We start from the raw sequence: 16,147 nt of genomic DNA, 5'->3' as shown, positions 1-16,147 counted from the left end.
TCATAATTTGCCATGAAACACCTTTAGGGAGGTCATATTCAAATAAGATGTTCATCCCCATCCTAATATTAATGGTCAAGCATTTGATTTGGGCAATGAGGCAACCAAGAAAACAACTGCAAAACATTACTCTCCTGAGTATTAGTACTTCTGATATAATTTAACTTCACCCATTGCTAAGTCAAATTTCTACAGCTGATAGCTATCTTTGGAAGTAGTAGCTCCCTTCATTTCATACACTTGATTTCTTGGAGATTAAACACTGAAAAATCCCCGAAATATCCCTTTCAAACAGCGTAACCCGGAAAATTGAATCATCAGTATTCTGGGAGCTGGGGAGCCGGGTAATGAAATCACAATACTCTGTTGCATTTAAAAAAAAATTGGCAAAAAATAAAGGAAGTCAATAGCAATAAGAAGCTATACCATAACTTAAATTGCCTCAATGTTAAAGATTAACTTCCTTATTAACTTCTTATGAATCGCATCTATCATCTGAAAAATTACAGTAAGATCATTACAACATACAGATTTACAGTTAATAGCCATGATAAGAATGAGCTTCAGATGCTTTTGCTTTAATGCCTGTAAAATTCTCAGTACAACAAAGAATGCAACTACTGCTCCATTTGGTAATCATTCCAATGCTAAATATTCTAATAGCCCTATAACTTCGATCAATCACCGGTTGGAAAAATGATTTATTGTCCAGCCTCTAGAGCTCGACCACTAGTGGCCTGAATACATCCGCTTCCATATACAATGGTTTCAAATGCTAATATCTGGCATCGGCATCTTCCAATAGTTCCATGAATTATAATCTTCCTGTACAGATACACCAGATAAATTGTAAGAAATTGGTTATTAATACAGCCATTCTTCTATCAGAACATCAGTTTGACAAGCAAATATCTATAAGTACCTGCTCGACCATTGATGTTGGTGGGAACATATCATTTACTAGAGTATGCAACGATGTATATGACTTCACATCAATCCGATGGTTAATTGCCACCTCACCCTATCAAATTCAGTTGATATTAGCCTAAGAATAGTCATTGCTCCCAACAATTTTAAATTACAAGCATAGTTATTATGGAAGATACTACCTTTGGGTTGATAATAAAGATTTTGCCCTTCGGAATTCCTAGCTTTCTATAAGTAAGCTCATCTGTGTCTCTGTTCCCGAATCCAGCATAGAATGGATTGTAATCAGGTGGAAACAGAGCCTTGATATCCTGGAGGTAAAAATTTATGAGAACGCATCACCATGATATGATAAGTGACTTCCTAACATTAAATTATAGGGAGTTTCCATCAATGAAGATTAATAAGATTTTACCTCCAAACAAGCAATCTTGAATTCATGAGGAGCTCTTCGGATTACTGCAACAACCAAGTAAAGATATGTTAAATCATAAAGAACAATCCAATTCCCCTTTCCTAAACGAAATGATGTGCAGATCTAACAAAGAGTTATATAGCTGTAAAAGAATACACAAGTCTGTGTGTGTAAAGGAAAACAGTCAGGATTGAAATAAAACCTCCATTTGAGTAGGATTCTCAGTAGCACTAATCTTAACAAGGACAGAGGAATTCCTATTCAATTCTGGCCAACCAGAAGAAGCAAAGCTTAGTTTACCAGATCGTGGGATGAGCCTTGAGTCGCACGGGGTACTGGCCTCGGTGATCAGTACTGATGGCCAAAAAAGGCTCATTAATGATGTTGTGAACCAACACCTTGTCAGTCACGTAACCAGAGTACACAGGTGATGACCCTAGAAGGCTGTAATCCATCGTTAAAGAGCCTAGAATTTCTATACTAAACAAGTAAATGGAAGTCCTCTGTTTATGTTAAGATTAGTGGTATGAAGTAAAAAAAAAAAAAAGGCACATTCGCTGAATTATTGAATGTGCCAACCGCCAACAACGAATGTTTAGGGCTATAGCTCTGTCAGGTAGAGCAGCTCGTTTACACATGGACCAAAGTTTTTCAGGGAAGTAAATCATGCAATAAAAAGAGTAAATCATTTTGATAAATCAATGTATTACTCAGAATTTTCTGAAAACCAAAAAAGAGAGAAAAAGCCTGTCATTTAGTACTTGTTACTTTGTAAGGTTTGCTTCAAGTGTCCATTTAGTAACCAACTAGAGCCCTAGTTTCCAAAGCTTTAATGGGAATAAGAGTCCTTTCAACTTTGCTTTGCAACTACTTTTTAGTCTTTGACAAGCCCACAAAAAGTTCTGTATCTGCTGCTGCTTTTCTATATATATATGGGAATTTTGTTCATTTTTTATACGTTCAAGGCTATATATTTATTCAACTTGAGTCTAATAATATGAGGATTCCTCAGATTTGGTGTTTATTTGGTTATTAAAGGAAATATAGACTACAAACTTGAATAAAATAATAGAGGGTACGAAAACTGTAATTATTAGGTAACTGATTAGTGACTACAGAAAATCAATTGTTGCTCTATTTTAAGCTTAAGATCGAAGTCACAGGGTCAGCCAAGCACACACAGAGGGAGAGAGACCTTAATCTATTTCATGTAACCTACATAAAACAAGCCCACATGTCTACCTGGATGTGAAAACCCTACAAAGTAAAGCTAAAGGCAGGAAATTCTGGGTTCACTATTAAGTTGAACATAAAACCAATATAAGACTGAAAACAGATTGCTACTTAATACAGTTTCACTACGAGGGCCAACATGAGAGACACAAAAGGACATAAACAGACACTGATGCATTATAAAGCCCTAAGGATCCCAGCTATATTATTTCCAAAGTTTCCTTACACCTCTTCTCCAGGCTCATCCCAATTCTTATTTTAAATGGTGATAGGTCAACAAAACACATCTTCCAAGATAAATTCACATTATAGCTTAAGAAAGCATGTCCAATTCAAATCTACACATTTGTGCAGAACATGCTAAATCACAAAGAGATTGAAACTTATGTGATACTATCACAAGAACCAATGCCATTTTTCACTACTAGAAACCATGCTACATTAAATCATAAAGCAGACATTTACCATGCTACATTAAACCATAAAGCAGACATTTTTTCTTTCAACCTATTAAGAGTGGGCCTAACTAGTTTAATGTTCACCAAAAATCACGTCACAAATCAAATTGTTAACTGAGGTTAAAAACCACTCAACCATCATAATATCATCTTGCTCCATCAAAACACAGTTCATTTGTTGACTCTTATAAGTCTGACTAAAGTCTCAGTTTCATGAAAGCACTCTAGATCCCATATCTTGAACATTTCAACTCTATCCATTTAACTCCGCTTGCATCAAGTCAAACTTACATAAGTAATTGAATTTCCTCAAACACCAGCACAAAATCACAAGATTTTCTGACTTCTAGGGTTTCAATTCCCATGTACATAACCAATAACATAATTGTACCAGCTTCAATCCCATAGATGTTTACCCATTCCAATGAAGATCCCTTTCCCTCATGATTAGTGAAAATATTGGGCAGCCACAAAAGGAAACCATACTGCAAGATTTAAGATGGATTAATAAATGCATATGTACCAAACAAAAAGTTTACCCTAGTCAATCTTTCTAACCTTAAATACATCCACAAACCCCATTCATTTAGCAATATTAGTGAACTAATAACCAAGGATTTGAAGAGGTCATATCCATACTTTATTGGCTAGACACATTGCATTTAGAGCTTAAGCAAAAACAAGCATTGCATAGCCGAAAACTTTATCTAGTTTGGTACCATATCATAGTAGGTGTAACAGATTATATATGAACAGAAGAAAGCAAAACAGTAGCCCTTCAAATGGAACTATACAAGATCTAGTAAAAGCCTCTAATAGGAGGCAAACAATCAATATTCTTCCGAGAGACTTCAGCGACATCATTCGTAAAAAGAAGAATAAAATTAAATGGATCAGTAAATGAACCTCCAAAAAACTATCATAGAAAAGAACTTTAGCTTCACTGTTATATACCAATGTATCAAACCCATAGAAATATACACAATAGTTAGAATTGCATCAACAAAAATTTGCAGAAGCCCCAACCTTAGCTAGAAGACATACAATTTCCCAAAAATAATGCATTGCTACCACTTGATGACATTTTGTAAGAACATTCTTTCTCCACACACATATCAAATCTCAATGAACAATCGTCCCTATGCCTTTATTCATTAACAAGAGAGGATCAACTGTGAGAAGCTAAAGCATACAACCTCATCAACCCACAAGAAACCCCATGTTCCTTTATTAAACGAAAATATTCCTCCATTTTATACCAGCCAGATTATAGGATAGACATTTAGTATGTCATCAAATAAATAACAGAGGTAAATAGCGTCTCACACAAGGTAAACCTAAGGCCTCACTTTCCCTTCCACTTTGTCAAGTTATCACAAAGGTCATTTGAATTTTTAAATAAACACACAGAATGAGCAGTTGTTCACAGATTCAATGGGAAATTTTTTAGCCTCAATAAATGGGACCAACAAAAACCAAAGACCATTATACTAAGTCTAACTCTTCATTCCACTTCAAGCAGTAGTGTTGGATACTTGACATTGAAACATTAATATAGCACATAAACACTTCATTTTGGCCAATATCATGCAAAAATTTCATTAAGCTTCCAAATGGTTGAAGAAAGTTCAACCATATTTTGGATACACAAGCCCATACCAACACAGAAATTTTCTTATATAATTTACTTTTTCAACTTCGATTGGTCGCTTCTGTAACTGGATAACCAGCACTGAAAACCGTCTTGCCTACCTTTTTACTTTTTCGGGGAATGACTGGAATCGATGCTTGGTGGGAGACCGCAAACATCTGAGAAAGGGAAAGCGCGGTGCACCTGGTGCAAATGGCTTTCTTTTCTCATGATATACCAAGCGCCTCAGCTGGTATAGATAGAATCATTACATTACGCCATCGTCGATCAGGTATAGCAAGGGAGGTTCTTCCTCCCGCTTTCGGCAGGAAAAATTTCATTAAGCTTCCAAATGGTTGAAGAATGTTCAACCATATTTGGATACATAAGCCGTAAATGACGTGAACTTGTCCTTACCAGCAGGGGACAAAATGCATTGGAGAATTCAAAATTTAGTGCTTGGTAGAACAATACAAAGAAGCTTGCTAAAATGTTGTGGGCTCTATGTTTCAAGGACAAGTAGACTTCAACAAAACTACTACTACTAAATTAAAAAAACATTCCATCTCCCTGTGCTTCTGAAAAAGCCCTCGGTATAAGGAATCCAAGGCTATAATAAAAGGATTTTAGGGGTTGGACATCCTCAACGAAATTTTGGGAGAATCTCAAATGAAATTCTTAAAACATCGAGAACCAGTAATTGAAAACTTCATCACTAAACACTAGATTTTGGTACCTGCCAAAACCCAGACACTAAGAACAGGCTAAATCAATTAGGTATTCCCAGTTTACCACGGTCCTTAATAATATATTATCCTACATTACTTGGAATAGGACACGGAAAGGGCACATTTCAACACTTTGTTATGGGCCAACATCATGGAAATTTTTCACAAAATTACCTAGTTGGACACTTGGATATGTACCCACATCCACATATATATCAACCAAATCATCGTTGATTATCTATTCTACAATAAGATATGAGCAGGGTCTATGCAGAATTTATAAACTAGAGAATGAATAAGAGTGGTTGCCTGTGTTACTTGGCTTTCTATTTCACTCAAACTTGGATAGGACACTTCAACACTACATTTATGGCCAAAACCATGGATAATCATCACAAAAAAAACAAGTTAGATACTTGGACAACTACCCGTTTCCCAGCATGAGTATCTCATCCCTAGTAACATAGGTTACTGCAGACTGCAGTAGCTACCAAAAATATAAAAAATTAAAAATATTTATATAAAAAAAATTTAAAAAAAATAAATAAATAAAAAGAAAAGTGAAGGCTAAAGTAGCATAATGCTTCTGCTGAATTGCTGTAGTGTGAATTGATTTACAGTATTTGAATACAACCTATGGGTGTTTAACAGCAGAGAGATAGATTCTGATGTGACAAGTAAAAAGATAGTCAATGAGTGGTAGATGGAACATCTTCCAGAATGATAAATTGAGTACGATCAATTAAGCTGGTACCTCTAAGTCCCTAACTGTAAGACTTGCTTGGACTTGATGCAATGCTACGAGTTCCTGTCTGAGTTTTGGTTTCATCCTTATTTCATAAATTGGATGACTTGGATCTGGGTCATCCACTTGTTACAGTGGACAATAACTCATAATTCATAACCTAAGGCCATTTTTTCCTTCAATGTTCAATCAGAAACCAGGAAAATTATTTCCCCAAAACACTGCCCTAAAACTCACATGCTTACAATACTAAAGACTAAATTTGATTTCATTATGCAACATATATCATATATTCCTTCTGTCTCCCTCAGTGGTGGATCCAGAGGGTTACACAGAGGTACAGCTGTAACCCCATTCTCTTATATAAAAAATTAAAAAATTAATAAATAAACTGTTCATCAAAGAGACCCGTTTTTTTATAAATAGGCGATCTCTTAGGTTCTGCTATAGTAAATTGGCAGCGTTAACTTTTAGTAGCGCTTAGATCTAGCATGTGTTTGCTGCTATACTATTCAAAGTGAAAGAGACCAGTTGGTCCCTTAGGTGTTCTCTTTTTTTATTCCATTTAAAATCATGTTTTTTTTTTTGGAATTTATTCCAAGGGAATTTTATATGCTCTTATTTGTCTCAATTTTCTTTGTACTTTGTAATTTATTTTTAACAACACTTAAATCAATTACGGAGTGTATATATATATTAGGTATTCTTCATTGTAGTTTATATTGTAGTACGTATCCTTTAAGCCATGTATTCTCGTGTGTTAGAATATGACAATGTATTAAAGTAAGTGTATGTTATTAGTTAAACTAAATTTAATTATACATTACAAGTATATATCTTTTAATGTGTATATCTATAGTCATTAATTAACTTAGGGAAATTTGAAAAATACAACCTACTATTATATATACTCGTTTTAGTAATAACTACCAAGAGGATTTTTTTATTTGCCACCAGCAATTCTTAATTACATCGAAAAGGAGTATAATAGTAGGTGGTATATTTCAAATTATAATTGGGCTAATCTAGAGCTTTAGGTAAGTATAACATTTAATTTATATCATTGGTTTATTTGTTTTGCTCAATTGTGTACACCATTTAAGGGGAATGAAATACATGCATGCAATGACGACTAATAAGAGTGTGGAATTATAACTAATTGAAATTCTACTTTTTCAAATTTTGTGTTTTACAAGTTTTTCTTAAACAAACCTAATTCCGAACCCCCATACCTAAATTCCTGGATCCGCCACTAGTCTCCCTTATTTTCCCTATCCTAATTTTACTTTTTTTTTTTTTTTTTAATATTTGGAAGGGAAGAGTCAATGAGAGACAATTGGTGGGACCACATGTAGTGAATGTAATAGTAAAGTTATGTTCCCTCTTGGTCATGTTTAGTATGGGGCAATATTTTGTGGACACCATGAAGAAAAATGGTGCAAACAAAAGCGAATAAGAAAACAGGCAAAGATACAACGCAGGCCGTAAAGTGGTCCAAAATTATCCATATATAGCAATTCTCACTAAGCTATTCAAAATCTAGTGAAGCAAGAGAAGCAGAAACCATTTAGTATGAACAACTGAAGCATTACTTACCTTCACGAAATAGTGATGGAAATAATCCATTAGGTGAAATAACAACAGGTCCATTCGGCAGTGTCTTTCCATCCTGTAAGTAATAAGAACTTTAAAGTAAGATTGCAAAGGCCTATACGCACCAAATTCCTTACAACTAATATTTACAAGAGAACAGAAGCGAGGACTATTAAAGCCACTTTGAGGTAACTAATAGTTACAATATATGTATATAAAGAATGAAAATCAAGAGTAAAGACTCGTGATGATAGAGATCAAAAGTTCTGAGCCAAGTTTTTTTTTTTTTTTTTTTTTTTGGGGGGGGGGGGGGGGGAGGGGGTGGGGGGCAAAACAAAAATAGGAATATCACCAAATTTAACAGGGAAAAAAAATACCTGCTTAAGGTTGAACAAAAAGCTTTTAGTTAAATATGCCTGTACTATTGCACGTGCACTTAGAAAGAGTAGCTGATATCCATTCTCCTGTTACACATGGAAAGTCATTCCACATATATCCCATAAAGAGAGACAACGTGACAAAAACATATAAGTTAACAAATATTACCTTAATGGCAGAAAACAAACGAGCTACACCCGATTGCGACCAGTCCTTTCCAACCAGAGGCATAAACTGACCAAGAACATCAGATCTGAAACAGGGAACAGATATCAGGATCTCTTACTATTAAATTGAACCACTGGATAAGTTGGAACTAAAAACAATTAAATTAAAAAAAATTGCTTACAGATAGGCTATTCCAGAACTTCCAAACACTGATTAAAATTCCAACTAGGAAATAAAGTTTACATCTGTGGCTGACTCAATCATTTCATCCTCCACAAAATGTGTTACAAGACAAAAACAGTCACATATCATAGTGAGATGCTCCACACCAGATTTTGAAACTACAAGACAAAATATCATGCTAAAACCAAATTGATGAGTTAGCTAAAGACTATATGTAATATTAGAGAATTTAGTCCCCGATCCCCCTCCTCTAAAAGCCTAGGTGAATTAGCCAAAGTCTGTTACGAATATTGAACGGAAAATGACAACATATCAACTAAGTTAAAAATTATGAATAACTAAGAATGGGGAGCTGAAGCATTCTCACACCATCTTTCTTTAGCTAAAGTATATTATAAGTGAGCCTGCAGAATTTGACTTTTTATTTTTGCTTGTATGACTTGTACCTATGACACCGCTGAAGTTATCTCAGACTTAACATCCCTGACTACTAGGGGATTCACAAAGGAAAAACTGAGTGTAAAAAAAAAAGCTAATTTCAAATCTAAAGAAGTAAAATTTTCCCTAATGACTATCAAGGAGAATGATGTGTCTCACAACATACATGATGGTGAGATTATTATAAACAGATGTACATAATCAATTGCTTAAGATGTTTAGTTATTATCCAGTCGCATACTTTATGATATTGGTAAGTATTAAGAAAAACTTAGATTCAACCATCTCCTGACTTCAATATTGTGGTAGTTATATCTCTCCCCTTACCCAGTTCTCAAGAAAAAATAAGAAAAGATCACCAAGAACCACAATGGATTCCCTCTTAGTCTATCCCAAGATGTCTAAAGGGCTCAGCTTCTTCACTTGAAAGACCAAGAAACATAACAAATGGTTTTGTAGGTAAAAGTAAGGACGAGTATAAGAGGCCTTATGTGGTCTAGTTCTACATTCTAATTACCATTGAAAATAAGTTCTATGACTCAGCATATATAATTGAACAGTAAATTATCATCAAATTTCCTCTCCAGAGATGAACTGCCAAAAGAGTAAAATGTTATTCTATATCCAAATACACTAAGGCTATGTTCAGCATATTTTAGCAAAGATTCCAAAAATGATTTGATACCAAATCAGATCTTTTTATTTGCATTTCATTATCGCTAAACATCTTTAATTCAATAATAAAAAATGATTAAAATTTCATGTTTGGAAAGTACAATTTAATAGTCTCGGAGGCCCATAAGAAGCATCTCACATTTGACAAAAAAAAAAAATATCACTTTAGTATTGTAATTCGAATGATAGCATATGGAGTAGATATTAGTAATATATTACATACTATTTTGAACGTATTACATTGCATGATGACCTTAAAGAAGAGGATATGTAACAATCTATAATGGTTGTCATGAATTTCTTAAAACATATAAAAAGGTTGCTTTTGCAGAACAAATAACTGACAATCTTATACTCCCTCCGTGTTTTAAAAAGTGTTACACTTTGACAGGCACATAGTTTTAGGCAAGTTATTGACATAAACAAAAAAAGAGGTAAGTGAGGTAGTTGGAGTATTAAAACATTTTAAAAGAAATATAGTGGGGTTAATAGTTTATTGAAAAGTAATGAATATGAGAGGATAGAAAACAAAAAGTAGTATTGCGTTTGGGTGGAGACCATGAAAGGAGAAATAAAATATTAAAATGTAGCTTTTTGCCAAAAAAGGAAAGGAAGTGTAACACTTATTAAAACACGACCGCATTTGGTAAGTGTAACACTCATTAAAACACGGAGGGAGAATAAAGTGTCTATCTAATAGGACGGTATTGATTTGATTCCATGGTTTGCATCTTCAATATTTATATATCATGGCCACGGTCATCGGTGCAACAACTATCGCTATTTGCACTATCCCTATGTCATGGAACAGGCACCTCACCATAGCCGCCTTGCACTTCATGACCATAGCGTATGAGTAAGAAAAAAATATATATATATATTCTTCTTCATCATTGAGTAGTTAAGAGTTCTGCTAATTATTGTTTAACTTCGTACCTTATTGAAAAAAATTTCATTTTTATTACTTAGTGAAGGAAACTCTAATACAATTATAAAGACTAAAAAGAGAGTGGTGATGGTCATTTGAAAACGGTGGTTTTCATGTATTGGCAACACATGAAAGAGGGTGATAGTCAAATAGGTTTGTGTGGAGTAAGGGGTTGAGCAAGGGTGGGAACCTGGGTTCGTGATTACGTGATATGAGATGGGATAGGGAAAGGAGGGAGTGAGAGAGAGAGAGAGAGAGAGAAAGGAATAAAAATAAAGGAATTACTTCCCAAACAAGCCTGAGACTATATTATGAATGGCCTAAATGAACTATTAATAATTGGAATTATTTTGATATAACTCAAAGGACAAGATGAAACACAACAATTGGAATTATTCCTGCATATTATTCCTAGATATATTGTTCTTACCCCACCCTATTAAAGATAGGAAGGCAGAAAAGGCAAGGGCTTAGACATACGACGCATGTGAGACACCCTATTTTGTTTGGAAACTTCCCTGGATCGGCTTCTTCAATCATATCTCATTGAGGAAACAAAATATAAAGAATCAGCAAGCCCACAATGGATTCCAATTTCTACGTTGAGTGGACATTGTGACAATCCCACAAGGCCACAATGGTTTTACGGGCCAATGTGTACTTTTGATGAGAGACCTTGATAAGATTCACTAACCATGACTCAAGGGAGAAGTTATATATGGAACTATAATATCAATGGGAACTACTCAACCAAACAGCGCGACTTTGGAAGCTTCCATCAGATGTAAAGTTCCCATCAAATCAAAACACACAAAGTCATATTCACTCCCGGTCCTACTTCATGCTATGTAATGTGAGTGACTGGAGCTGTGCATGGAACCCAATCTTCATACATAGCAGGCATAAACCTTTTTGTTCCATTAACAATAGATCTTACAAACCTAATTATTCATCAAGTAATATATGGCTAGGCTGTAAACGTTTTTGAAGACTATGGTACTGCATGTACCCAAAAACACCCATGAGTATGCCTACCCATGAGTGTGACACTGATGTAATTATGTTAGTATGCTTTAACTATTTCACAATAGATTCAACATCCCTCTGAATTGCGAAAGGTAACCCAGCTCACAGTTTTACATTCTGGAATATTTTGGGGCATAAATTGTTTAAGATTGTCCAAATCTTAAATCCCAGATTTCCATCGGAAAAAATGAAGAACAAAATCTTACACAAACTGTGACTGAAAATAAAATCCATGACCAAAGGAAATTTTACCTAGTAATTGTTCCATCCACATCAGATATAACAATCCGTGCATTCCACTTCCACAAATATATATGTGCCTCAACCTAATCAATAAGAAATAGCATAAGAAATATATGAAACTGGAGGTTCAACTAAATCTCAAAAACAAACGGAAACAAATCAAAGATGGCAAACCTGTTGTAATCCTAGAACCCTGGTACTAAAACTGAAAGTAACGTCATTTTGACCTTCTTTCAGATTCAAAGATGATATCTGCTCATTAGTGGGGATGTTAGTTCTAAGAATTTTCTTGTGAACAGACTTTAAACTACTTTCTGATAATGGAGTTCCACTCTGAGATATTGGAGTTTGGTCAATGGATGGGCTCCTTGAAAGAGACTCAGAATCAACAAAAACATCCTCCGAGGCAGTACTAGTAGATCGTTCAAGTGTCTTCACCCTCCTGAATGGATTTGGCCATAGCCTCCATCTGCGTCCAGAAGCACTTCCAGAATCATGAACCCCTATGTCTGAAGCAACTTCTTGTTCAACAGGTAATGCATCTTTGAGCTCGATGGAAAATTTTGAACCAAAAGCAGCCAGTCCTAAGACAATAGCAGCAGCTTGATCCCATGGTAAGTATTTCCCTTTATATCTGATGACAAGGTTTTCATTCTTCATTACTGATGATGCTATATTCCTAAACCCTTCCTCGGATAAGCGATGAGCACTAAAAGCTTCATCAGCAGCACTTAATCCCATTCCTGGACGAAGGAGATGGCGACAAAGAGAGATCTCTAAGGCTGTAAGCAACAAGGACACGCCAATCAGTCTTCTCAAAACTAATCTTGGTTCATTAAGTACATATATATGAACAAAAGTAGGAAATGTTTAAAAATGTGCTGAGGAAATATTAGCTCTGTTACAAAATGATTGTTTATATAATCAACAGATTCATAATATGAATCTGTAACACAGCCATGTGTATCAGAAGGAACATAATCACTAAAGACTAAGGGAGCAGTGCATATACTAGGGCAGTGGAGCCAATGCAAGGGTCTGAAGTCTAGAGTGGCAACATAAGGAGCGAAAGACAACACATTAACTAAAACTAATCAAGTAGAGAGGCTTTGGAGATATTGTTGTAATGTAGTGCACTTTTGCAACAGCATTGACGTACTTGCACAGAATCACAGGTATCACACAAACAAACATGAATAAGCCATAAGTCTGATTCTTATTTCTTGTCTTCTTTTGAGATTTTAATAATCAGGCGTAGCTAAAGCCAACAAGACTAAGGCCTTGTTTAGTTCAACTTATTTTTACTTATTTCAGAAAAAATAAGTTCAAATCAGATCAGATCAGAAAAAATAAGTTCAGATCAAAACATCATTTTATGTGCGGTTTTTTATCGCTAAATATTCTTAATTTCGTAATGAAAAAAATTGTGAAAATTACATATTAATAAACTACACATTATTACGAATCTAACAAGATCCCACTTGATATATTTTTTCCTTATAGATTATCGTACACTTAAGGTCAAAGTTTGGTCAGATCAGATCAGATCAGACCAGACGAGATCAAATCAGACCAGACCAGTAAAAATAAGGTGAACCAAACAAGGCCTAAATCACGCAGCTGGCTGCAGACACCCCAGTCTCTTCAAAATCAATTCTACTAAGTATTCTATTGACATCGTATTTAAGAAAGTACGATAAAATCTAGTAATGACAAAAAAAATAATATTGTGCTATCAAAGAAAGAAATGACCATAAAAGTGCCTTACTTGGGTTAATATCTGCTTCGATCTGCTCAGATGAACTCCTGGTATGTGATTTAGGATCTTCACAACCATTTGAAATGGTTTCAGAGACATTTCCTTCTTTACTACACATATCACTCTCTATTGATGAATTCATTCTCACTGGTTCATCATTGCATACTTTTGCATTTCCAATAGGTGTGAAATCAGAACCATTAGCTTCTATACCAATACTGACCCTATCATCCCTTTCATTAACTTCAGTTATGTATATAGCAGGAGATGAACCATTATCTGCCTCACCCTCCACCAAAACTCGACGGTTAAATACAGTAACTGATCCACCATCACCTGATTTTTCTGGTGTACATTGATTATCAGCTTTATCTGAAACTTGAATGTTCTGTGAAGAATTTTCTTCTGTAAAATCAGCTTCTACTCGGGCCCCCAAGGGAGAACCCTCACTTTCTGAGGTATCGTCAACTTCCACACTGGCAAAATCTAAACAGCTCTTGAACTTATCTTCATTCTTAGTTCTAGGAGATGTTTCTTCAATTTTACTGCACAGACAGAGCTCTCTCTCTTGGTGTTCAATACTCTTGTCATCATCATCTTGGTGTGCACACTTCTTATCATCCTCCAAAGCTTCGGGTTGATGAGTGTACTCAACTCCTCCATTTTTGTGCAAATATTTTCCATCTCCACTAGCTTCAAGTTCATGCATGTCCCCACTTTCTTCACCTTGACAACCACTCTTCCCAAAATCATCACAAGCAACCAAATTATTAATCTCTGTATGCGGAAGTTCTCCATTTTCTTTACAAGATCCTGACTCGTGCATGCTGCCAGTGCCCTCATCATGGTATTCTTCTGACTGTTGGATACCACTCTCAACCCTTCCTTGATCTTGGCATGCATGTTCCTCAATCATAACAATATGAGCATGACCCTCTTGTGAAAGAGCATTGTCATTTTCGGAAGAGGTAACAACAGAAGCTTGTATACAGGAAGGGCCCTCTAAATCATTCAGATATTCAGGATCCCATGGAGTCTCACCGACAGTAAAATCCCTACCTTTACCTGGCCCAAGATGAAATTGGGGCGTATCCAATGGCACACTTTCGGTGTCTTGCTCGGATGATAAGATAGGTGCTGTTAAAATATGACCATCTACACTCACCAAGACCATTTCCGAATCTGAGCCCTGTGCTTCCACAAAATTCTCCACAGCATCCATAGGGTCATACCGGCTAGATCCATACTCAGATGACAACTCCACTGAATCATCAAATGACTGATCATCTTGAAAATCGTAAAATCTACACGCATCTGAATCATTCCTTTCCAACCGGTTGAAACTAGAATAATCATCCCTTAAAATCCCAGGGTCAGACAAAGTGCTTTGCAGCCTGAAATTTTCGACACTCTCATTATTACGAAACTGGCTATTATCTACACTATAACTATGCCCTAGGATACCTTCCCTTTCATCCTTTAACAAACAATCCTTCTCACCACTTTCACCCGAATCAGCTTCTCTAACAAAATAAGCTTCACCTGAATTATCTAGATTCATATGGAAGCTAGCTTCATTGCCGTTAACATTTATTCGTACTACCTTCTCAGCACCTTTTAAAACACCTTGAAATTTACCAAACTGTACATACCAAGGTGTACTCCTAAAACTTCCGTCTTGCTGTTGAACAACAATGATATCAACCGCACCGCCGAAAGGATGAAAAGGGGTTGCTACTGAATATACACCTTGGGTTATTAGGCTTCCAACCTTGCCTACCACATTCATGATTTTATGGATTCAATAATCCCCCGCAATAATGAAAAACTAATGTGTAAAATCTTAACTCTCTGATTCTTGCCCAAAAGTTCAATCCGATTGAACTTCTCAACCAGCCAAATTGATTCATAAATTATTCAATTAAACAAGAATCAAAGAAGCAATGTTCCCTGCAATATAAATTAAAGCTGAAAATCAATTACAACTCAATCAACATATCTATTCATTGGATAAAAAAATATGCACAAACAAGAAAAACCCATTAAATATAAAGCTGAAAATCATCTAAACTCCGTGCACAAACAACAAAATCACAAAAAATTGCACCAAACCCAGATCAAAAACACCATAAATCAACCCATTTCTCAAGAAAAAGAAATCAGAAATCAAAGAAAACATCAAAATAATTAAGAAAACAAATGAAATATTGTAAAGGATATTGGAAACTTACTTGAGAAAGGAGTGATGCAAAAATGATGAACTAATCAGATTTTTTTATTTTTCTGAATATTTGTAGAAGAAGAAAGAACGGAATATTATGGCAGGAAAAAGATTATTCGATCATACGTTTTTTTTTTTTTTTTTTTGAAGGGATTATTCGATCATACGTTGTTCCATGAAAACAAGATTGACTTTAAATCTTATGTTTGAAGACTGGTATGTTCGGATGTTCCGTCCACGAAATTGAATCAAAATTTTTGTTTGCCTTCTTTAAAAAAAAAACAAAAAATTATTAATAACATCATTGGATATACCGCCACTTTTGTGGGATTTTGTTTTAGTAATTTTGAATTATTAAATTAAAGATTGTGGTTGGTGGGAGTTTCTTAGAAGTTAGAC

The 16,147-nt window shown here is 35.2% G+C and overlaps 1 protein-coding gene across 1 annotated transcript; it reads right to left on the bottom strand.

Moving 5' to 3' along the window:
- Window positions 1-398: 398 nt before the first annotated feature.
- On the bottom strand, window positions 399-16,147 carry LOC110711432 (phosphatidate phosphatase PAH1-like). The gene is made up of 11 exons (XM_021889811.1): window positions 15,759-16,147; window positions 13,537-15,477; window positions 11,943-12,550; window positions 11,778-11,851; window positions 8,276-8,360; window positions 8,107-8,193; window positions 7,733-7,805; window positions 1,343-1,386; window positions 1,110-1,238; window positions 923-1,021; window positions 399-825 (listed from the first exon to the last, which is right to left on the bottom strand). Exons 2-11 carry the CDS (start codon window positions 15,314-15,316, stop codon window positions 769-771), a joined length of 3,036 nt encoding a protein of 1,011 aa, XP_021745503.1. The 5' UTR covers window positions 15,317-15,477; window positions 15,759-16,147; the 3' UTR covers window positions 399-768.

Source organism: Chenopodium quinoa, unplaced genomic scaffold, assembly GCF_001683475.1.
Source record: "Chenopodium quinoa cultivar QQ74 unplaced genomic scaffold, ASM168347v1, whole genome shotgun sequence".
NCBI lineage: Eukaryota > Viridiplantae > Streptophyta > Magnoliopsida > Caryophyllales > Amaranthaceae > Chenopodium > Chenopodium quinoa.
The sequence above is the reverse complement of the archived record's forward strand: the minus strand, read 5'-3'. Positions and strand labels throughout refer to the sequence as shown.